Here is a 25,564-nt window from a genome sequence, read left to right as displayed (position 1 = left end):
TGGTGTGCCTCAGGGATCTGTTCTGGGACCCCTTCTCTTCATGATTTTTATAAATGACCTGAATGAGGAAGTGGTGGGATGGGTTAGTAAATTTGGCTGATGACACAAAAGTTGGGGGTGTTGTGGATAGCGTAGAGGGCTGTCAGAGATTACAGCGGGACATTGATGGGACGCAAAACTGGGCTGAGAAATGACAGATGGAGTTCAACCCAGATAAGTGAGAGTTGGTTCATTTTGGTAGGTCAAATATGATGGCAGAATATACTATTAATGGTAAGACTCTTGGCAGTGTGGAGGACCAGAGGGGGTCTTGGTGTCCAAGTCCACAGGACACTCAAAGCTGTTGTGCAGGTTGACTGTGTGGTTAAGAAGGCATACAGTGTCTTGGCCTTCATCATCCGTGGGATTGAGTTCAAGAGCTGAGAGGTAATGTTACAGCTATTTAGGACCCTGGTCAGAGCCCACTTGGAGTACTGTGCTCATTTCTGGTTACCTTACCTCAGGAAGGATGTGGAAACCATAGGAAGGGTGCAGAGGAGATTTACGAGGATGTTGGCTGAATTGGGGAGCATGCCTTATGAGAATAGGTTGAGTGAACTTGGCCTTTTTTCCTTGGAGCAAGGGAGAATGAGAGGTGACCTGATAGAGGTGTATAAGATGATGAGAGGCATTGATCGTATGGATAGTCAGAGGCTTTTTCCCCAGGGCAGAGAGTGGTAAGTGTGTGGAATGGCCTGCTGCTGATGGTGGTGGAGACAGATACAACAGGGTCTTTTAAGAGACTCCTGGATAGGTACATGCAGCTTAGAAAAGTAGAGGTCTATGGGTAACCCTAGGTAATTTCTAAAGTAAGTACGTGTTTGGCACAGCATCGTGAGCCGAAGGGCCTGTATTGTGCTGTAGGTTTTCTATGTTCTATTTCATTAGGAATTTGAGATTTGGTTTGTCACCTACAACATTCAAAACCTTTTCCGTATGTACTGTGGAGAACTTTCTGATAGGCTGCATCACCGTCTGGTGGGGTGGGGGGGCGGTGCTAATGCATAGGATTGAAAGAAACTACAGAAAGTTGTAAAAGTAGTCAGCTCCATCATGGGACTAGCCTCCATAGTATCCAAGACATCTTCAAGGAGTGATACCTCAGAAAGGCAGCGACCATTATAAAGGACCTCCTTCACCCAGGACATGCCCTCTTCTCATTGCTCCCATCAGGAAGGAGGTACAGAAGCCTGAAAGCACACTCGGCAATTCAGGAACAGTTTCTTACCTTTTGCCATTGGTTTTTGAATGGGCATTGAACCCATGAACATTACCTCACTTTTTTAATGTCCATTTTTGCACTATTTTTAATTTAATTATTTAATATACACATATATATGTGTGTGTGTGTGTGTGTGTATATAACCATATAACAATTACAGCATGGAAACAGGCCATCTCGGCCCTTCTAGTCCATGCCGAACTCTTACTCTCACTTAGTCCCACCGACCTGCACTCAGCCCATAACCCTCCATTCCTTTCCTGTCCATATAGCTGTCCAATTTAACTTGAAACAACAACATCGAACCTGCCTCAACCACTTCTGCTGGAGGCTCGTTCCACACAGCTACCACTCTCTGAGTAAAGTTCCCTCTCATGTTACTCCTAAACTTTGCCCTTTAACTCTCAACTCATGTTCTCTTGTTTGAATCTCCCCCACTCTCAATGGACAGTTATTACTTAAATGTCAATAATTTTTTTTCTGTATTTATCATGTATTGCATTGTACCACTGCCGCAAAGTTAAGAAATTCCATGATATAGTGTATGCCAATGATATTAAACCTGATTCTGATTGATTCTGGAATGGTTGAAAAATCATATGCAGATGGCTGGAACAAAACACAACGTGGCAGATCCGTTTTAAACAATATTGTGAAAAATCTTTATTCAATTCTTTGTAAACCAAACATTTTACAAAAAAGCAAATAAACGTTTCCAATGCAGCAGGGAAGTGTGAAACATGCAATGAGCCAAGTGGTGTAAGGATAAAGGTTTGAAACGTGGTTATAGGCTGAAATTGTTGGGGGCAAGACAGTGGCTTTAGATGCAAGTTCAACAATTAAATCTGAAGTTTATAAATGGATAGAAACACACATTTCAAAAGTTAAAAAGATAACTATTACTCATCACACTAAGATTTGCACAGAGCTGGTTAAACTCAGAATCCAACTGAGAGTGTTGAAGAGCAATGGTGTAAATTTGCTGTCCTACAATTGTTGCTCTAACTCAGGAGTTCTTACCTTTGTCATGCCATGGATTCCAGCACTAACCGAGGGGTCCGTAGACCCCGGGTTGGGAATCTCTGCTCTAACTGAATACAATTTCCATCACATTAAACATCTAGTCATAGTCCTTAGCACGCATATCAACATCCTATGGTTGTTAGGTTGTACCAATCAGCATTCAAATATAAAATGGTAATATCGGGACTGAGATGCAAGTCAGGACAATGTTCTCACCTGTTCATATGTATACGAATGGCTGTGAAGGCCAAGTCAATGGGAGTATTTAAGGCAGAGATAGATAGGTTCTTGATTAGTCAGGGCATCAAAGGGTATGGGGTGAAAGCAGGGGAGTGGGGATGACTGGATAAAGTGGATCAGCCCATGATTGAATGGCAGAGCAGACTCGATGGGCCGAATGGCCTACTTCTGCCCCTAGGTCTTATGGTATGTAATGGATGAATATTTACTTGTGTGGTTCAGTTAGACGCACAGACTGGTGGAGAGCTGAGTTTACTTCCCCAACAAACATCTTGTGTGGTTGGGAGTCTGCCATTTCCCAGTCTGCAAGTCTTCAGACCTATGGAGTTCAGTCTCCGCCATCATCCCTGGTGGGACTGGACCTTGTGAGTTAACGCACAATCATACATTTGTAGTTTACTGATTGATACATCCATATGACAAGTCTTTCAACAATAACAATCACTATAACCAGATTAACAAAATTTAAATCAACAAGATTTGAGAATTTAGTCGCCGAATAGAAGGACAAAGATTCATTCATGTGGGAAGGATGTACAGACTTAGGACTACCACCAGTTACAGGTTCCATCTCTGACGTTTAATTAGAACAAAAGAGACATTAGTGAAGTTTTTAAAGACTGCCTCCTTTAACTGTATACCAAACATTGACAACTTGGCCATCAACAGAGGACACTATAACCAGCACCTGTCCTCGTAAGGATGAGTTCCAGGTTATTAAGACAATAATGATTTTAAGTCAAAATGTGACTTCAAGCTTTATACTTATTCCTGTAAGAGAAAAGATGGGAGTGGGGAGCTTCACAAACAGTAGCAAGAGCCAAACACCACCTTCCTATGACCCGTGGAAGAGGTGGATGACACTGCAGACTGCATTGTTGTAGCTCTGCTCCACCTTCACCGAGCTAGCGTGCTCCATGTAACTGTTGAGGTCAGGGATACTCTCAGCTGTGTCTCCAAAGCCGTGGTAGTACCCAAACTGGAGTGGGTCGTGATCACCGTGGAGCCCGTTGGTGGGACCGCAGGGCCATGCTGGCTGGACGCCCACACAACTGCTAGGACTGCCATTCTGGTGAAGGGCTCCACACATTTCTGACAGCGGCTGGCAGCTTTCCGAACCCACTGCTCCACTTTTGCTGCTGGGAGGTGAGACAGGACCATTACAGAACCCGCTGCTCAATTCAGAGGCCATTCCATGTGAGGCGCCATTCCCTCTGCTGATTGGATCTGGAGGGAAGCTGAAAGTGTGGAGGTAGCCATTCGCAGAGGCCAGGTTGGTGAATGGCTCGTCCAGGAAGCTGCAGCCTTCTGCACTGTTGCTGAGACATAGACCTGGGAGGTGGGAACATTGCAGATGTTACTGTTAACGACCATTTCTAACACGTCTTTACCCTCGGGCTGAGCAGCTTGAGCTGGATGTGACTGGGCTGGTAATGCACGAGCTTTAGGCGGTTGGGCTCAGTGGCTGGTCTCAGTCAGGGCCACCACTACCCATAACAGGCAGCTCCAAGTTAGACCTCTCCTCCTCTGGGAACAGGACCTGGAACAACCTGACCTACGAACTTCACACACACTCGCATGCATTTATGCATTCAAAGACGCACATGGATGGTGTGGCTAAGATAGTCTGGGGTGTGGGGACAGTTGTTGGGTGGGATGAAATAGTGGATAGGGAGTAGGATAGGGTGTGTTTGGAGTGTGATCTGGTTAAAGTGTTTGGCGGTATTTGGTGGGACATGCTGTGGTAAGGGTATTGGGTGAAGTGTGTTGGGGGTGTAGTCAGGGTGTGGGGGGACGTTGGATGTGTGTGATCAGGGGTTGTGCGGAGTGTGGTTGGAGTGTTGTGTGGGATGTGGTCAGGGTATTGGGGTGTAGTCAGGGCATTCAGAATTTTGGGTGGAGGCAGTGGTTGTTTACAGGGACATACTGCCACAACACCAGCAATTTTCCATCTATCCATCCCTAGCAATCAAATACAACCCGATTCCAACAGCTCCTCATCCCACTTTTCCACACTTCAACAAAGTGCCAGCAGCATCCTAAACTGTTCAACAACCTAACCTGAAAATAAAAGCCATGGTGCTGATCCAGCCTGACATAAGAGACATGTAGCAGGAGCAGGGAGGAAGCGTTTGTTCCACAGAAGAGGAAGATGATGTGGAGAATGTTACCGGAGGGCTGTAGTCATATTCCCGGCACCAGCTAGGGCAGAGTCTCTGGCTGATAGGGAGGAGGGAGGAGGCAGGAGGGGTGGGGGGAAGGAGAGAGAGTTCACATTTAAGAGCAAGGAGGTGGAGTTTAGTTAATGAGCAGAATTGAAGGTGATGATCAGACAGACTCCGATAGGGAGAAGTTGGCTGAGGTGATCTCACTTTGAAGAACGTGAGGGCAAGAGTTTTAGCCACAGTACTGCCTCCTTTCTGCCTGCTCCCATGTGACACAGCAGCACAGCACTAGCTCTAACTAAGCTCCTGACCGTAGCCCCACAGAACAGTTATAGGTAGAGGCAGCTTTAACTCCAATCCTGGTCACAGAGAATTCCACATCCTGCCAGCTTGTGAGTGCCAGCAGACACCCCTAGCAACAGTTTGGATCAGGGGAGTGGGCCAAGAGGATGATACACAGAAGATTAAGTTCACAGTGAAAATAATCCAATTAGCTAATGTCAGGGACTAGAACATTTTGTTCTTCAATATCGCAACATAATGAGTGTAATGGCAACACAAGTACAAAGTGATTTGAAAAGCTGAATTAGTTGCACATACACTCAATAGCCACTTTATTCGTTAATGTAAATATCTAATCAGCCAATCATGTGGCAGCAACTCAATGCACAAAAGCCTGCAGACATGGTCAAGAGGTTCAGACTGTGACCTAAGTGACTTTTGACAATGGAATGATTGCTGGTGCCAGATCAGATGGTATAAGTATCTGAGAAACTGCTGATCTTCTGGGATTATTATGAGAGAGGTCGGGGAGAATGGCTAGACTAGTTCAAACTGACAGGGAGGCAACAGTAACTCAAATAACCACATGTTACAAGAGTGGTGTGTAGAAGAGCAACCCTGAATGCACAACCCATTGAATCTTGAAGTGGATGGTCTACAGCAGCAGACCACATTATTAGGTACAGCAGGTAGCTAACAAATTAGCTACTGAACGTAGGTCAAGCTAACTAAATATTTTCTTGGAACCACAGATCATAGGGTTATGCTGATCTCTTGAAAGAAACTGATTTTGTATGACATTAATGTGCATACAAACAACACCGAATTACTGTCATCTCTGCTATTTGGTGATGCCCTTACTCCACTGACACCCTCTGCTTCTCTCATCTCTTTTCACTATTTCACAGGAGGTCATTACCATCTCAATATTCTTGTTTTTGCAGCAACAAATTACTTCTCACCAAATCCCATGCGGACAACAGGCCCAGAGCGTGTAAAAAGAGTGGCTGTGCCAAATTCAGATAGCCTGAATGATGAGGTGCATAAAGGAAAAGACAAGGCCAAAAAAAATAATGAGCCTATGGAGAAAATGCAGCGTGGAGGGGTGAAAGGAAATTCAACAAGTTCAAAGAGGGCATGAAAAAATACTGACAGAGAAAAATCAAAGAAAATTCACACAATTAATATGGAGCAAGAGAATAACTGGCATTGGAGAGGTTTGTGAAAATTAGCCTGAGTTAATGTATGAAAAGTGTTTGATGACTCTGGAGTTTAGAAGAATGAGGTGTATTTTATTGAAGCTTGTTCAATATTGAAAGGCTTAGACAAAGTGGATGTGGAGACTATGCTTCAAATAATGGGAGAATATAGGACCAGAGGGCACAGCCTCAGAATAGAGGGATGTCCCTTTAGAACAGATGAGGAGGAATTTATTTCTTTAGCTAGAGGCAGTGTATCTTTGTCATTCATTGCCATGGGTGGCTGAGGAGGCCAAGTCACTGGGTATATTTAAAGCAGAGGTTGATAGGTTCTTGATTAATAAGGGTGTCAAAGGTTTCAGGGAGGAGGCAGCAGAATGGGGTTGAGTGGGATAATAAGTCAGCCATGATTGAATGTTGAAGTAGATTCAATGGGTTAAATAGCCTAATTTTTAAGGCTGAATGTCTTATGATCTTATGAAGAAAATCCAATAAATTTAATGAAGAATACTTCCTAAGTTTTTTCTGCCTGACTACATTCTATCCCAAGCTTTATTAACGACTAGTCCTAAATCACAACCCACCATTCAGCACTGGGCTTGGGTAACCAGGAGCAGGTCTCTTCTGGGAAGGGTGATATTCTGACTTACTCCTTTACCCCACTGACCAGCAGGAGTAGTGGTTGTGATGTCCAGGGAGAAGGTCTAATGAACCTCAGCTTGCTGTAGAAGAGGAGCAAAGACCAATGAGGGATAAAGAGAGGGACAGAAAATCCTCAAGGAAATTTCTTCTGTGGAAAAAACTGAATGTCCATTCTTATTCATCCAACTTTCAGTAGAAGTGAATTATATTTCTGTACATATACAGTGGATTCTGGTTAATTGGGCCACATAGGAACAAGTATATTTTGGCCCCACTAAGCGGCTTTCCCAATAATCTGAAGTTTCATGGAAATAGTTAGAAATGTATAAAAAAAAGACAAACTACGGTTTGAGTAACAAATTAGAAAACTACCAATACAGTACTTTAAAAATGTTTATTAATTCCTAATAGTTATCAACAGTTGAATTCAATGTACGTCGACATGTTCTTTTGATTGACTAAATAAACAAAATCAGCGCAGACACCTAGTGCAGATAGTGGATTGCTTTCAAATCATGCTTTCAATGACTGCATCCTCCAAATCTTCATTTTAATTGTAAAATTCAGGATGATTGTCGATACGAATTCTTCATAGTAATGTACACAGTACAGAAATAAAGAGAAAGACAATTCAGAAGAGTATTGTTCACTGCGATTTCACTACTTCAACAAAGAACAATGAAGAATTTGAAAGTATCGACAATCATCTTAAATGCTACAATAAAAATCCAAGATTTCAAAGACACAATCATTGAAAGCATTATAGGAAGGCATTTCTGCACTCGGTGCCTACACTGATTTTGTTCATTTACAGTCAACCAAAGGAACGCTGCAGTGTACACTTGATAAATTCCTTCAGCAATAACTATTAGGAACTAATAGTGTTATAATACTGTAGTAGTATTGGTCATGTTTTAATTTGTTCTGTATTTCATTTAAATACATAATTTGTTACTCAGTTAAATGGTAGTTTGTCTTCTCTAGACCTTTTTAATTATTTTCAAGAAACCAGTTAATTGGAACAGCCACTTAATTGGGCCAAACTGTACTCGTCCCAATGTGTCCCAAATAACCAAATTCATTATATATTTGCATAAACAATATTGAAAGTGGAAAAATTAACATTATGTCACATCCTAGTAAACTGTAGAACTGAAACACCATCACATGAATTTTTGATACTTCAGACAAAAACACAAGTGAAATCATCTAAGATGTTCCAAAACAGGGGCTGAAACCATTCCATGTACCCAGCCTTATCTGGTATCAACAGATATCCAACATGTCCAGTTCATCGTTAATACCTGTTATGTCTTATTATCCGCATCATGTAATTAAGTGACATCATAACCAAAGCCTATTTTAAATTTTATATTAAGGAACTTTCTCCTGTTCACGTTGAGAACACCGATATTCAGAACGATGTGAAAATACTGGAGTGTACACGTAGTCCTGATTGTAGTTTTAACTGCAGAACATTCTAACTCGTTGTATCACCACCTGGGATGGAGGCTCCAACGTACAGGATTGAAAGAGGCTGCAGAGGGCTGTAGACTAGGCCAGTCGACCACGGGCACAACCCTCCTCACCATTGAAGACATTTTCAAGAGGCAGTGCTTCAACAAAGGTTGCATCAATCATTAAGGACTCCAACCATTCTCAATGTACCCTCTTCTCATTACTACCATTAGGGAGGAGATACAGGAGCCTAAAGACCCACACTCAATGATTCAAAAACAGCTTTTTCCCCTTCACTATTGGATTACTGAACAGTACCCATTAACACTGCCTCATTATTCCTTTTCTTTGCACTATTTATTTATTTAAAATTTATAGTAATTTTATGTCTTGCACTATATTGCTGTCACAAAACAACAAGTTTCACATCAGCTAAATTAGTAATAATAAGTCTGCTTCGCACTCTGATTTAATCAGAGGAAACCCAAGTTTCTGGACAAACAAGGTTTGGGACTCAATCCCTGGGCAACACCTCACAAGCAGTTCTGGTTACAAGGTTTGATTTCTGTGCCTTGATGATGGGCAGGTCTGATGAACTGATCGTAGTGATAGATCGATGCCTACTTTGAGCAGCTGCCTGCAGGGCTTTCACTCCGAAACTGACAACGTCCTCAGTGATTTTATCTTTGTGCTCTAATGAACCCTGTATGCCCAGCCATGGGTTTGACTCAATAACTCTCTTGGCAGCTAGTTTCTTGCCTATTTAACCTGCTTTAGCATAGCTGGTGTACAAGTGTAGCAATAATTTAGGGCTATTACTCTTTTGCTGTTTCCCCATTACCACATTCTTTCTATAATTCCTTTCACAATTTTAAGTGATACGAATAACCTAGGACCAATCACAGTGCAGTGAATTGAGCATTCCTAACTTTGGATAAACATTCACCTAGACACAAACTCTGAGCCTCTTCTCACCATCTCTATTCTCACACCTCAATCTCTTTTTAATATCATTGGAAAACAAACTCTTCATAGCTTAAGCAACACACACAAAATGCTGGTGGAACGCAGCAGGCCAGGCAGCATCTCTAGGAAGAAGTACAGTCCACATTTCGGGCCAAGACCCTTCGTCAGTACCAACTGAAAGAAGAGATAGGAAGAGATTTGAAAGTGGGAGGGGGAGATCCGAAATGATAGAAGACAGGAGGAGGATCATGAGATGGGAGGCCTACGGAGAAAGAAAGAGGGAGGGGAGCCCAGAGGAAGATGGAGAGCAGGCAGGGAGTGATTGTGAGAGGGAAAGAGAGAGAAAAAAAGTAGATGTGGCAGTCTCTTGCAAAAATGCCATCCCCTTCTCGCAATTCCTCCGTCTCCTCCGCATCTGCTCTCAGGATGAGGCTTTTCATTCCAGGACGAAGGAGATGTCTTCCTTTTTTTTTACAGAAAGGGGCTTCCCTTCCCCCACCATCAACTCTGCTCTCAAACGAATCTCTCCCATTTCACGCACAACTGCTCTCATCCCATCCTCCTGCCACCCCACTAGGAATAGGGTTCCCCTGGTCCTCACCTACCACCCCACCAGCCTCTGGGTCCAACATATAATTCTCCGTAACTTCCGCCACATCCAACTGGATCCCACCACCAAGCACATCTCCCCCCCCGCCTTTCCGCTTTCCGCAGGCATCGCTCCCTACGCGACTCCCTTGTCCATTCTTCCCCCCCATCCCTTCCCACCGCTCTCCCTCCTGGAACTTATCCTTGTAAGCGGAACAAGTGCTACACCTGCCCCTACACGTCCTCCCTCACCACCATTTAGGGCCCCAGACAGTCCTTCCAGGTGAGGCAACACTTCACCTGTGAGTTGGCTGGTGTGATATACTGCGTCCGGTGCTCCCGATGTGGCCTTCTATATATTGGTGAGACCCGACGCAGACTGGGAGACCATTTCGCTGAACACCTACGCTCTGTCCGCCAGAGAAAGCAGGATCTCCCAGTGGCCACACATTTTAATTCCACATCCCATTCCCATTCTGATATGTCTATCCATGGCCTTCTCTACTGTCAAGATGAAGCCACACTCAGGTTGGAGGAACAACACCTTATATTACGTCTGGGTAGCCTCCAACCTGATGGCATGAACACTGATTTCTCTAACTTCTGTTAATGCCACTCCTCCCCTTCTTACCCCATCCCTTATTTATTTATTATTCCTCCCCCTTTTTTTCTTCTTCTCTCTCTGTCCCTCTCACAATCACTCCCTGCCTGCTCTCCATCTTCCTCTGGGCTCCCCTCCCCCTTTCTTTCTCCCTAGGCCTCCCATCCCATGATCCTCCCCCTTCTCCAGCTCTGTATCTCTTTTGCCAATCAACTTTCCTGCTCTTAGCTTCATCCCTCCCCCTCCTGTCTCCTCCTATCATTTCAGATCTCCCCCTCCCACTTTCAAATCTCTTACCATCTCTTCTTTCAGTTAGTCCTGATGAAGGGTCTTGGCCCGAAACGTCGACTGTATATCTTCCTATAGATGCTGCCTGGCCTGCTGTGTTCCACCAGCATTTTGTGTGTTGCTTGAATTTCCAGCATCTGCAGATTTTCTCGTGTTTGCGTCTCCATAGCTTACATTGCTAGTACCCGAGTTTGCACATGAAATTCTCCATTGTTCACCAACCCTTCTGTCTGGATGTATAAATCTCCCTCCGATTTGGAGGCAACTAATAGGACCACAGTCTGTGCATCTGAATTACTGTCATTCCTTCTTCTTTCCCGCAGTCTGAAACGTGGAGTATTAAATCAGTGTGAAGTTCCCACACTGATAATTTTCTTTTTTTTAAACTGGTGTGGGATTGGAATGTTTAAACTTGCTGCAATTACAGCAAAGCACAAGTTCAATTACACTTTTCAAACAGGATTCTGTAAACTGTAATTGAGAGGTACACACAATGGTCACTAATGAGTATGATCATTGTGTAGCTCTACAAAGCTGCTCTGCCCCTTTAGATTTGGTATAGTTACTTGTCTGGGGAAGAATTGTGCCACAACAGTGGTGGATGAGGCAAAGGGGGTGGGGTACATGTTGGGTGGGAGGAGGGCATTTATGAAAGATGGTGGGAAGAGGGGAGAAGGTGAGAAAGACTGGGAGCAGGTCCAAAGGGGCTACCCAACCCACAGTGATTTTAGCATCTTCGATCTTGTCAGGCTTTCAGCATCTATGATTTTTTTTGTCAAAACCGTTCATTCAAAATGTGCAAATTCCACTTCAGAACACTGGAATCTAACCTGAACGAGGAGACTGTACAATGCAAACTTGTAAAGTGCACAAATATAACCTACCCGGCACTGTAAGTAGATGGTTCTGACACTACTTCTGCACAAACTAAACTCTCATACATCACACATCAGCTTCTGCAGCAGCAGTAAAATATGCAGGGCTTCACAATCTGCTGTGAGAGTTTGGTATCGGGTCATTTTTCATTGTATGGACCAACCTGGTCCAGAGTCAAGGGGAAGGTACGATTGTTACCCAAGGGAAAAGCCAACAGAACAAACAAGGTCTTAGCTCTGAAAGCATCATTTGAACATCTGGCTGACATTGGCTAGTCAGGGTCAGAAGCTTTTGCCGAAGAACTACCCACCATGCCAGGAATCACAGTGCCTTAGTGAAGGGATGAGAATAAAGTAAGCAACAAAGACAAAAATACGACTCTGAAGTACCAATGCTATTTATTAAAAAAAAATTGTGGAAACATGTTTGACACATCATCTCAAAGCACCAGAGTTATCAGAAGAAAAGGAGTCAATTATCTATAAGCACCCTTTGTAACCTCAGAACACCGCTGAGAAATTCACTGCCAGTGAAGTTATTCTTCAAGTGGGGTCACTACTTTAATGCAAGAAACAGAGTGAACAAGATTGCACAGCAAGATCCCAATAAAGGAATGAGATACAGCCCAGTCAGTTGTTTTTAGAATTAATGTTTGAGGGGCAAACTTTCACCAGCACTCCCTTACTTCAAAGGGATTTTTCAGTACCTCCCATCATAGCAAACACATCATAACTGACTAAAAGCAAATAGGATAGATTCCCACTGTAATATATTTTGTACATGTACACCATGCAGGTAGAAGTTGTATTTACAGAGCACTCAGTCATCCTATGAGCTGATAACTGGGCAACTTTCCATCCCCTAGCTGCTCCAGGATGTAAAAGCTTTTGTTTGAAAACACTGAGCAGTGGTGATAATGACTCACTGGAAGGCAGCAGCCCAGATCATGAATCACAGCGAAGGAAACACAGTTTTTGTAACTGCTACATGTCAAAAGTCATATGCATATTTATTTAGACAGCGGCATGGGGTCTGCATTGGAGAGACTGTGAAGACTTCAACATCTTGGTCCCTAAAAGATACACCCTCCTGAGCTGTGGGGTCCTCTCTGATCTCAGCTGGGAGTTCGCCAGCCCCACCTGAAATGGCACGAGGCTGGAACTCTGGGCAAATGCCATGCAGGTCGTCATCGGCGGTATAGTCTGCTGTGCTCCCGAAGCCATCAATTCCTAAAGCTGTGAGAAGGAGGAATCTGCCATGAGCATACACGCTCCGAAGAGGAGACCAGCCTGTAAAGTGGAACTCTTGCGAGTGCTGTAACTTGTTCTGTAACACCACCGACGCAATTCACATCTATCAGAAGACTCCACTCGTATGTCTGTGCTGCAGTCTGAGTCATTCTGACTGGAGTGTCTCTCTCCTTACTGTCATTCCCAGTGCAGTATACGTCCTAAAGGTACAGTCCCACTGTGACATACCTCTGCCCTCACAGTCACCAACCATATTCCCTTCTCTCCAGTCGCCCCTATACACCCCTCCCCCTCCTCAGTCATCCCCATATTTCCCTCCCTTCCCCTTACTGTGACCACCCATAATTCCTTCTCCGCAGTCACCCTGTACATTCCTCTCCTCACAGTCACCCCTATACAACCTTCTCCACTGCCAGTCACTCCCTGTGAAGGGTCCATGTCCAGATGCTCATACTGTGATTAATCTCAATGTATGGCAGGAATTACTAAAAAAAATATAAACCAATAGTGTATTATGTCTTTGCTGAATACATTTTAATTAAAATACGTCTCAGTCATTTCAGTGGTGCTGTGATAACTTCTGAATGATGAAAGCTGAGTCCTCAGGCTGCCTACTGTCAGTACTTGTCAGTTGGTTTCAGATCCCTGAACTTGATGCTGCACCAATGTCTGCGAAATGCCAGACTGTCCCAGTGTCAAAACGTGTGCTGGATTTAGATGTTGTAATTAAAAGAATCAAACTTAATCAGAACAGACTAAAATGTTTTAAATATGTTGAAACATTTGGCAGATAAAGAAAGTGCCCTAGATTGGTAGTGTGGGGAAGGTGTGCACACAGAATGATGGATAGGGAGCGAGGGTCAGAGGGAAGTGGGAAAGGTAGGGCGAGTCAAAGAGTAGAGAGGGAAGTACAAAGGATTGAAGGACAGCGGGAAGAGGTATGAAGAAGGGATGGAGAATGGAGCAGAGGAAAATTCAGAATCTCAGTTACACTCCATTGTGGAGGGACAGAAGTGTCCAGGTTAGCAAAAATATTAAAGCTTCTCAAATACAAAGTTAAAAATTATTTAAGCAGCCAAACAAGAATAGTTACTGCCAAGTAGATTACATTGTGCGGACATAGTCAGTCGAGTATGGTACCTCGTTATACACCGTGGACAGGGTGCAGACCATTACTCGGACTGTGTAGAGCCTGAGTGGATAGGTGGGAAAGGTGAAACGATAGGGTTTTGGCTCTCTGCGATGTCAGCATTGAAGTGTTCAAAACCTGGTTTATAGATCGACTTCTTCATTTTCAAGATCAATCCAAGATTCCAGGCCATGATTCAAACCCCAGCTGGAAGAAACTATACGCAGAGGAAATGTAGACCGCACAGTCCTCCATGGAGATCGGTTTTCAATCCATTGCAGCATAAAAGGGACATAAATGGAATGAGAAACAAAGCAGGATAGGAGGAAGTGGAAAATCAGCCCAAGGTAGACCTCAACTTAGTCCAGGAAAGAAAGATCAAGCTCCATCAAATGATAAATTTAGAATTTCAACCATGAATAATTTGAGGCATCCTTAAAGTGTTCCTTAATTCAGACTTGGTTTTTACTTTCCCATTGTTCTGAAATGTGATAGAAGTAAACTGAAGAGGAACATTGAAAAGGGAATTGCAAGAAAATATTAACATTACAATTCTGCAGCACTGAGGAAACAGGGAAAGGGATTATTTGGAGATGTTAAATTACCAGAGTAGCTAGGCACTTCAGAATACCTTTCTCCCATGACAGAAGACCCTCTGATTTTATGGCCTTAAATTGACACAGTAGATGAAATGTCACTGAAATACTTTTGAAGGGTAACATGTCAGAACATAGAAACTGCAGCATTGAGCCTATGCACACCCAGGCCCCAGAAGTGCAGCAATACTGCACAGATATTCTACTTCTGTGATGTTCAGTGAGTGACAAACATTTGTCTCTAGGACACCTGGGGTCATTCTTTAAAACAATACCTCAAGATAACTGTCATTTACCTAAGGGGACAGACTCAGTTTAACCTCGCCAGCATTGCAGCAGTCCCTTTGAACTGTGCTGGAGCGAGTTTCTGAGTTTAAACTAACCTTCTATCTAAGTGACAGAGCTACAGGTGATGGCGCACATCAGCAAAGGCTGTGTAATATCTGTCCTTTCCCTGTTCAGTTGATTACTGAGGTGACAACACAAGTGCAATGACCCTTATGAAAAATAAAATCATTAATGAGTGGATGAAGTTGCATACCTTCAGTTCTAGGTTTCTTGATTCCACTGTGCTCAGATTCTTCATGGCTTCTCTTGCGGTTGGCTCCTGTGTAACCATTTAGCCCGTCGGTGATCAAGTTATCCCGGTAAAGACCGCTGGCGATGCCATTGGTGTAGAAACCATTCAGCTGATGGTTCTGCACATTGCACAGGAACTGGGAGCACTCACGGAACCCCTGAGCCAGGGCAAGCTGAGCTGCTGTCAACCCATTGGCATTCCTTAAACTGCACAAAGCAACAGGGAAACAATTACACTCCATCCTGGCATCAGGCTTCAAACACAGGAGAGATCTGGACATATGGGAAAGATTAGTTGGGCAATTTGTTGAAGGCGATATGAAAGACTGCATTAGAAATAAATGCATTAAAATAATCTACCAATAACAGCATTACAGCATTGGTACTTGGTTCTGAAATTAGGTTTGCTTAATTGGAAATTATTATAATCACGCATGGATGTCTGAAGCAGATTTCAAAATCACTAGCAGATTCAACCTCTCAGAAAGACAATTTTAAACAAAACTTTTATTCACTCAGATGTGAAATATCTGGCTCTTATTCCATTATGAATAATCCTAAACTGATTAGGCCTATTCATAAAACTGTATCACATTAGTTTTTACAAAATGGGAGATTTAGCCAGTTACATTTTCCTTAGCTTTAGTATTTAAATTAAAATTTCTTAAATGGATAAATTTTAAAATATTTCAAAATTAAATACATCCACTGATCCTCTACTTCTTTGCTCCTAGCTTACAATCTGAAGCTAACCTTGTATATCCTATGTATTTATATATCCTATGATCTGGGATAAATTCAATAATATTAATGGCTTCCAAAACTATAAACATCGAGTGCCAAAGTCTTTGCTCTCTTAAAAGGTCTGAGGTCAGAAAGCTAATCTATGTTGTGATTCAATGATTGGGGACAGCAGGTCACACGGCCCTGTGTTTTGCTTCATCATTCATGAAGTTAATGGTCAATCCTGTGCTGCAAACCTGATCTCCATTTCCCCCCATGCCCTTGTGCTCCTAATAGTGAATGCAGTTCACTCACAGACCAGATGCTCCCCTTGGTCATCCCTACCTGCAGTTCCACAAGCTTGTTCTGTTTCCTTCTAGTCAAAGGCTCTTCAAACTGAAACATTAACCATGTTCCTTTTTCCACAGATATAGCCTGACCTGCTGAGTACTTCCAGCACTTTTTGTTTTATTTTAGAGATTTCAGAGGGAATCTAGTCACTGATGTAATCTCCCAGTGCCTTAACCATTAGATTTAGAAAATAAACAAGCAATATTTGTATATTACCCAACTTACTAAACAGGATCTTTTTCAAATATGCTCCTCCCAAGAGCAAACTGACGTTTTTTCTTTCCCTTGTCACCTCACAGCTTCATCTCCATAGCAGCCAACTATTCCTTCATTGCCCAATGCATTAGCTGGGTCCTCACCTCCCTTGTGTGCTTCCAGTTCAACTAGTCTCTGCGCCTCTGTGGATGTGAACTTCCTTCCAATGAGGACATTTATAGTAGCAGGTGCAGAAAGAAGGCCTGGAAGATCATCGGGGACAACAGTCACCCCAACCATAAACTGTTTCAGTTGCTTCCGTCTGGCAAATGCTACTGCAACATTAAAGCCAGGACCAATGGACTACAGTACGATATCTTTCTAAAAGCCATTAGACTTTTAAATTCACATATCTGTACATTACAATGGGGTCATAACGCAAAGATTTTTACTTCCTCATCTTGTGGGATGGATGCAAGATTTAAATAAATGCTAAAAAATTCTAATTTTAATCCTTGTAGTTTCTTCTCCAGCCAAAAGCTTCTGACAATAGCACTCCCCAACCCTATGTGCAAGTACTGCTGTCTATCCCTCACCTACTAAGACCCTTTCAACCAACTCATCCCACACCACACCATTCTGCTCTCCCAGTGAAGTTTCATCTCTTTTCATCTAACATTGCCAACATCTAAACCCCTCCTCATCAATTTTTTCCTCAGTTTAGCTGTCTAGCACCACACCCTACTCACTACCCCGATTTCATAACTGGAACACAATACATCACCACCATGGGGCCTCATGCCCAAGCACAGACCAACTTCCACTACCAGACACTTTACACACACCCCCTCCAATTTCTCCATTTTTAATATATCTTTCAGATTCATCACTTGCCATGACCCGCCAACCCACATACACACTGGAAACACCCAATTTCACCTACTCACCACATCCTTTCTTCCTCCAAGACACTCCTTCATGTCAGAAGTATTTTAATGTCAATTTCTACCCAAGTGCGTGGACTAGATTGGTTAATGAAGGAAAAAAACATAGATACTTTTGGATTATTGAATTCTTAGACATAATTTCCCAAACTTGTTTATGGTCCTGCAGATTTAAAAAAAAAATCAAGTATCACTTAACCAAGACAGAGGATTAAAAGCCAGAATTTCATTAGAGTAGATAAAACTTGTTGCCAGTGTTTCAGGGTGCATTTTAAAAATGAAATGTGTATATATACTCAAGTTTTTACAGGGTGTAAAATTGCAATTTATGAAGGTTAAATCTGCAATCAGAAATTCGTCATAGAACAAGTTACAACAAAGTCTGCAGTGAGCTCTCAGTTCCGGACTAAACTGAACACTTCAGAGAGAAATAAACAGAAAAGCATATCCTTAAGGCAAACACACTAATGATTTTATTAAGAATATTTGATGTGGCTGAGGTTACAATTTCTAACTAGATTATTGATCATTTAGCTTTCCTGAGGAAAAGGTGGAAATCAATGAATTATAGTTAGTTAAGGCCAGGCCTCTTCAGTGAACTAGGCAGAGCCCCTCAATAATGTAATCAATGGGCAGACAGAGATGGTCCAATTGTTTATTTAACTTCAATTTACAGATTTGGCAACGCCATTGAGCGATTTTACAAACGTTCACTTAAGTGGTCAAAGCTACAGGTGACACAATATTTGATATGGCAGAATTGATTGGCAATACTGACAATGCAATTTATTGATAAATGCCTGCACAAGTACAATAGCAAGTGTCAAGAAGTAGCAACGTTTGTGGATCAGATATATACACACACACACACCATGAAAGACAACAATCTGGATCCAATAATCAAGCATCAGACAATTAATTCATCAAGAACTAAATGATGGGCCAAAGATGACAGAATCCGATGCCATTCCTCATGTTTGTACGGAAGAATTGACATCCACATCTGTACACAAGCCACAAATATGCTAGCTACCAAAGCTCTACAGAATAGAGATAATGAGCGATTTATTTTAATACAGGGTGGTGAATTTGTGGAATTCATTAACACAGATGACTGTGGAGACCAAGTCATTGGGTATAGAGCAGAGACTAATAGGACCTTGATTAGTAAAAGTGTCAAAGGTTATGGGGAGAAGGCGAATAGGGTTGAGAAGGATAATAAATCAGCCATGATGGAATGGCGGAGCAGATTCTATGGATGGCCTAAATCTGCTTCCATGTCTTCTGGTCTAAATCTAATCTCTTCTTCGGCCCCTTCAACACAAACCAAATTCAATGACCATTTGGAGGGTCTATTGGGTGGACTTGTGAATAATGAGCATTGTTTCCATCCCAAGGAAAAATAAAAGATGATTGAGCTGCCCAAAAAGTAGTTTTGATGTAATTATCTGTAACTGGGTAAACGTTCTTAAATCATTTGTAACACACAAATGAAGCGAAGTGTCTGGTGAAGGATCTCTCAGTGAACTAGACTGAACATGTTGATAAGCAATGGAAGGTCGATTTCCATCGGCACAGATAAAAGAGTAGTACTTGGAAGAGGCTGGAGAAAATCTCAGCTGGTACACAGGTGTCATCAGCAAATGGTAATGGCATGGTCACTGAGAACCTCACAGAGCCTGCACGACACAGTGGATGTAAAATTCACAAACACCCACCACAGGCTAACACTGGAAGGTATAATCTCAATCTTACAAATTAGTTTCACCACCTACTTCATCTAAAACAGCAGTGTTGATGGTCAATAGCATACTCCAGATAAATATCATCAGCAGTGGAGATGAGTCATATTTCCTGAGGGCATTTTCTTGTGGAACCAAAGATTTAAGATGAGGACAGGCAAAGGATGGAGTATTACATCAAAAAAAGCCTGTCTGAAATGAATTGAATTACTTTTCAGGTACCATGGTCCTGCAAGAAATGCAGTAAGAATCAACTTACTAGTTGATGGGAGCAATGACACCAGTGTTCGTAAGTTGCTGTAAAACACATGACATAATTCTGCACTCTGAACAAAGATATTTAATGTCGAAGATGACTGCAAAAAACAGTTCTTACTTTGCAGCAGTTGGTGAAATTCTTCAGAAAATAAGACAAAAAAAATTAGCATTCTTGAAGTGTACTAAGGTTTGCAATTAATGAAGAGCAATTTGGATCCAAGTTTAATACACATGATGACCCGTGCATGAAGCTTTAATTGAAGTAGAAGAATATTTGAACATTCATTGTTCCTATTTATTACTACATCATTTTTCCCTCCAAAAGTGGCAAAATGTACACAACACACACCAAATGCTGGAATAGCTCAGCAGGCAGTATCAGTAGAAAGGGAAAAACAGTTGATGTTTCGGGCAGAGACCCTTCATCAGGGCTTGCTAGGCACTAACTGGCTAATTCTCTCACAGAGGTACTTGATGTCTTCGCTCATAGGCCAACAAGATCAAGAAAAATATCAAATATCATACCATGTATTGACCTATGAACCCGCAATGTCTGCAGCCAAGATCTCAGAATGTTGGGCCGGCTGGTGGCGCAATGACATGGGCGCCGGACCTGGGAGCAGAGACTCCCGGGTTTGAAACCAATCAGGTCTGCTCCCGGGTATGCTTTCCATCCGTGCCGGGTTGAGTGCCGAGATTGCAACTCAACCTCGTAAAATAAAGAGAAAAGTACTGTGAAAATGTCTGTGTGGGGAGTGGCACGCCACAGTCTCTCTCCCTCGCTCCGCGCCTTGTAAAAAGCCATGAAAAAGACATCATCACGGACGCACACGCAAAAAAAGAAAAAAATCTCAGAATGTTACTGACCAAGTCTGGCCATGACCTGTAAGCCTAATGCTTCAACATCAACCTGACAGAACCACAGCTGGAGGTTGCTGTAAAAGAAAAGGGTGTGAAGTAGCACTGTGTAAATCCCTCAACCCCTTGGAGTCTGTTTTTGGGGATTAAACAGAAGAGATAGAAGCAGCAAGTTTGCATCAGACTGCATGTGGTCAAGGTCTCTGAATAAAGGAGACATAAAGTAACTGCCAAATCAGTTAATTTCACTGTGAACGTGTATCCACAATGTTACACGGTTTGAAATCTGAATGTCTTGCTGAATGGGAAACAGCGACAAAAGGAACGTGAATGTTAGTGGTAAAGGAGGAAGAGTCAGGTAATGCAATGCACAAAAATTGGTCAGGCATGGTGAAATGGTCATAACTCCTGCAAGCAGATCACTGCATCGGGAATTCAGACCAATAACGTGCCAAAACTACTTTGTACTAGCTTAACAGAAGGAAGTTCACGCAAAGGGCAAAACTTTAAAATGGATTCAGAAACGTGGAGAACCTTTAGCCACACTGGAATGGCTATAAATACATGTGGAGCCAGTGCCAACTTCTTTGTAGATGAGGACTGCTGTAGAAAATAAACTTACTGGGAAGGGGGTTGTAATACAAATAAGTCAATGCATTGCCAGGGATATACCAACAACACTGCTAACAAAGGTTTTCTTATATAGATATGGCGTAAAATTTTTTCAACTCCACTTCCCCACATTGCATTAATTTCCACCATTTACCCTCAGTTTCCTAACTCACAATTTTAATTGGCATCTTCAGTTATCAAGCACTGAAGAAATGCTTTAGTACTTAGGTTAAAGTTGAGTTTCAAAAGACAGTGCTTAAAAGTTGTGTAAATAAATATCAGGTTCTGATTTCTAGTACAAACATTGAATTGCAGGTGCAAGGGGTTAATAATAAGTGTAATGTTAAAATAAGGGAATGCAGTTTTCAATGATCCTGTTTTTGGTTCATTATACAAGTTCATAAATCTAAAAATGATTTAAAAATATATAATGTCATTTTCAAAAGCAATCCATTGGAAAAAAAATTAAACACATTAGTTTAATTTATATAATATTCAAATATTATAGCACCGTGAAAAAAACTTGAGATGATCTTTAGATTTTAAGTGATAACATCTTAAGGAGGAAACAGGCTGTTTGGTTCACTGTGTCCATGCTGACTAGCTGGCACCCATCCACATTAGTTTCATCTTCCAGCACTTAGACCATAGCCTTCTGTGCCTTGGTGATTCAACTGCTTGTCTAGACACTTCTTAAATGATGATCTAGCATTGGCATCCAATTCCTTATATAAATGCAATAACTTTCACTGGTGACCTCAAACTTCTCTATTTCAACTGCTAATTAACTTAAATTTAAAAATAGCAACTCTGCTCAAAATCCATTCAGAACAGAGAAGGCCTGGAGGCAGCTAGGTCAATGATAATAATGCCGGATTTTAGCAGCTGACTCATTCATTATTTAAATTATGCAAATGCTGTAAATAATACAATCTCCACTGAAGTATTGTACAATCAGTTCAAAGTATTGAAATGTCGGCTAAAGAATGCTTACCATTCAAACACAGGATTTCCTCTCCTACACTATGTGCCTCCAATTCAACTCTGATGATCTTGAAACAGAAGTAATGCTTCTTCACATCTTCCATCATCCCTAGCTCTGCTGGATTACATATTTCAATAACATCTCCTGGCATCTTCAGAGTACACTTGTCTTATTCCAATTAACAATACCTTCTGAACAGTTAATCTTTCATGCTTCATTTTCTGGGATTTGTTAAGTTTCATTCTTCTGAACTGATTATTGCATTGCTTGTTCATTTTCAGGGCCCAGCTTTGGTTTGTAAAGACCAGTGTGTATCGCCTATGCTGAACTATCTTGAGCTCATGTAACTTGAACTGCTGCAGAGCTTCTGATGAAGATACAGCCAGGTGTTGACTGGTAAGCAGTTCCAGGAGTTAGACCCAGAGAAGATCAAAGACCATTTCTGTGTTAGGATGGTGTATAGCTTCAAGAGGAACCTCCAAAATGGTGGAATTCCCATTTACCTACATCCCTTTGATTTCTCAATGACAGAGTCCTTGGGCTTGAGAGGTGCTGTTGGCCTTTACCAGCAACGAGAGTATATTTTGTAGGAGTGTACAGCAGCAACTGTATGCCGGTGGAGGAGGAAATGGACGTTTCCGATGGTTGATGGGTTGCTAATTAAGCAGGCTGTTTTGTCTTGGATGGCATTGAACTTGCAATGTTGTGACTTCTCTCACCTAGGTATGTGGAGAATATTGCATCCTGCACCTGACTTGTGCCTTACAAGATGGTAGGATTCAAGAGAATTGGCATGCCATGAAATGCCCAGTCCATGAATTGCTCTGGTAGCCATAGAATTTATATGGGTAGACCAGTTGTGATTCTGATCAATGCTTACCTCCAGGATATTGCTGGTGATTCATGGATGACAACGCCACTGAACACCAAGGGTAGGTCATTAATACTTTTGCTGAAAATGGTCATTCCATGGCATTTTTGTGGCAGATTACTTACAGCCCTACCTAAACAATGTTTCAGTCTTGGCTTGAACATTTCAGAAAACTTTGATGGATTCTGGTACTGATCTCTGAAAGTACAGTAGTAATTGTTCCCTGCTACATTACCTTCATGACAATCTAGGTTTCTCCCATGTTCCCATCTTTTCTGTAGCTTGTTGTATAGATGTTCCTTACATCATTCTTCTGCCCATGAATCTACCCTTCTGATCATGTTCCAGCCATTTCAGCTCTCCAATATTCCAAAGGCCAAATGATGCAGCACCGACTATCTCTTGACTTTCAGCTCAGATGTTCCATCCTTGATTATGCCATGGCCCCAATCTGACCTTGTTCTTTTGCCTCTTGGTGATAGAATTTCAGTACTTATCCTAAATCAATTTCCAAAAGAATGAGTCATCCACCAAACTTCGCTTGTAACCCCAAGCTCTTTAAAGTCAAGATTGTGCATGCTTCATCTTGTGCTTTTATCTATCATGGCACTGGGCTCCCTTTTGAAGACATGTCATCCAAGATCACTCACCAGCTGAAGTTCAAGATTTCCACAATAACCGATAAAACGTGGTAAGAATCTGGAGTTCAACAATACATACTGTATATATGGAGACTAACTGCTTGACCAAACATAAAATATGCCATCTTTTCTTGAACCCCACCGTTCACCAATTTGCTCTGTGCCATGAATGCTTTCCAATGGAGTTTCAACCACAACAGAAACACAAATGGAGTCCCAAATCACCTTCAAGCTTATAAGTGAGGGGGACAAAATATACCTTCAGAGCTGAACTGATCCAATATACTCTCATTCCAAAGCAGCAGTTTTCATGAGATGCCTTGCCTATTCACAGCTCACTGGGAAGGTAAATTCTAGGACTGTAGAATTTTCAAAACAATTCAATTTTTGTTTAATACGGGTGTCAAAGCATACGGCAGGAAAATGGAATTAAGGGAAAAGGTAGACAGTTTTGAGGGCAGAATACTCCCTTCCTGCCCCATGTGAGACATTAAGAGCACCTCCCACATAAAATCAACAGCACAGCAGCAACGAGCTCAGTCAGCTGCCACATCTGGTAGGATTGACAGTGGAAGATCCAAAAAAACAGACAAAGTGATAGAGTAGGCAAAAATGAGCTCCCTTCCAATCTTCTGCTTCAGTTACTCAAATAAGGCCGTGAGACCAAAGCCTGGGGATAAAATCAGCTCAAACTTCCCAGACTTAATCTAAACATGAGTGAAGTGAATTAAAGAGTTTGACATAATGTCCTTGAGATGCTCCAACATGCACCACATGGATTCGGTCACTGCAAGAGACAAACTCCTGCCTGAAAAAGCAACGTGGATCCATTCTAATTTGGCTACTGGCACAACAGGTCCACAGCAGACACCATTTCATTGGCTTTTCACTCAACTGTGGAACACCTGGACAGTAAAGCTGCATACATCTGGATGTTCTTTATCGATTACAGCTCAGCATTCAATACTACCATTCCCTCAAAACTAATAAATAAGTTTCAAGACTGTGGCTTCAATACTTCCTTATGCAATTGGATCCTCGATTTCCTCATTTGCAGACTCCAGTCAGTTCGGATTGGCAACATCTCCTCCACAAAGTCCCATCAGCAAAGGTGCACCACAAGGCTCTGTGCTCAGCCCCCAGCCATATTCTTCTTTTTATATATAATGACTCTGAGGCATAGCACAGCTCTAATGCCATATTGAAGTTTGCTGACGACACCACTATTTTGCTTGAATCAAAGGTAACAAATCAACATATAGGAGGGTTAGGAGGGAGATTGAAAATCTGGCTGAGTGGTGCCACAACAACCTCTCAATCAATGTCAGCAAGACCATGGAGACGATTATTTACTTCAGGAGGAGGAAACCAGAGGTCCATGAGCCAATCCTCATTGGGAGATCAGAGGTGGAGAGGGTCAGCAACTTTAAATTCCTTGGCATTATCATTTCAGAGGATCTGTCCTGATCCCAGCACGTAAGCGCATTTATGAAGAGACATTTATAAACAGTGTAAATGTGGTGTCTTATCAGGGGATATGAGGGTACTTTACAAATGTTACATGAACCCAAATACAGTCCACTCTTCAGCAGATTTATAGCTGCTACGGCTTTCCAGTATAATTTAAATCATTACATGTTCTTGCACGACAGAAGGCCAAGTAGAGTTCCAAACCAGCTCCGAATTAACAGGAGGAAGGGCAGTGGAAGACGACTTAAATGTTGCAATGCTGGAAGTGAGAACCAGCCTAAAATGAAGAACTAATGCCGGCCAACTAGAGCCCAGTGTGTCACAGACACCAGTTTCTCTTCTGTATGCAATAAACAATAGGTGACCACTCAGAAACAATGCAACTCGTTCTATAATCACTTGAAAGGAGTCCAAGGAAGTACAAGTTTACTATGGCAGGTTGGAAGTTAGTGGCATACCCATCTAGATACTTTGACAAACATAAATTAGATTGCTTTTGAAAACTCAGTGGGAAATGAAACATAAATTTTGATTTGGAAAAATTTAAAATTCAATTTGGATTTTAAAATACCAAATTCCCAAAAATGGCTTTCTAAAATTTGCTCAGAGGTTGGATTATCCAAGTTTTGTTGAAGCATAAGTCAATTGTGGAACCTGAATTTAAGTTAAAAGTCAATTTTAATAAATCACAAATTAGTGAAATAATTTTCAAAATTCAGAGACAAGATTAACAGGTTCTAATGGGTCACAAATTCCCTCTAGTGTGAAAGA

The 25,564-nt window shown here is 42.0% G+C and overlaps 1 protein-coding gene across 4 annotated transcripts in view; it reads right to left on the bottom strand.

Moving 5' to 3' along the window:
- Nucleotides 1–1,908: 1,908 nt before the first annotated feature.
- The window catches only part of ankrd10a (ankyrin repeat domain 10a), a 53,234-nt gene continuing 29,578 nt past the window's right edge, over nucleotides 1,909–25,564 (bottom strand). Inside the window, exons 5-6 of one of the 4 annotated variants that reach the window (XM_063048328.1) lie at nucleotides 15,106–15,350; nucleotides 1,909–3,856 (exon numbers count right to left, since the gene is read on the bottom strand). In XM_063048328.1, coding sequence (XP_062904398.1) covers nucleotides 3,360–3,856; nucleotides 15,106–15,350 — 742 coding nt within the window. In that variant the 3' untranslated portion in view covers nucleotides 1,909–3,359. Of the gene's footprint in view, nucleotides 3,857–10,994; nucleotides 12,825–15,105; nucleotides 15,351–25,564 lie in introns of those variants that run through there. The other 3 variants (XM_063048329.1, XM_063048326.1, XM_063048330.1) reach the window with 3 other exon arrangements.

Source organism: Mobula hypostoma, chromosome 5, assembly GCF_963921235.1.
Source record: "Mobula hypostoma chromosome 5, sMobHyp1.1, whole genome shotgun sequence".
Lineage (NCBI taxonomy): Eukaryota > Metazoa > Chordata > Chondrichthyes > Myliobatiformes > Myliobatidae > Mobula > Mobula hypostoma.
Note: the sequence above shows the minus strand (reverse complement) of the source record. Positions and strands in the feature narration are given on the sequence as shown.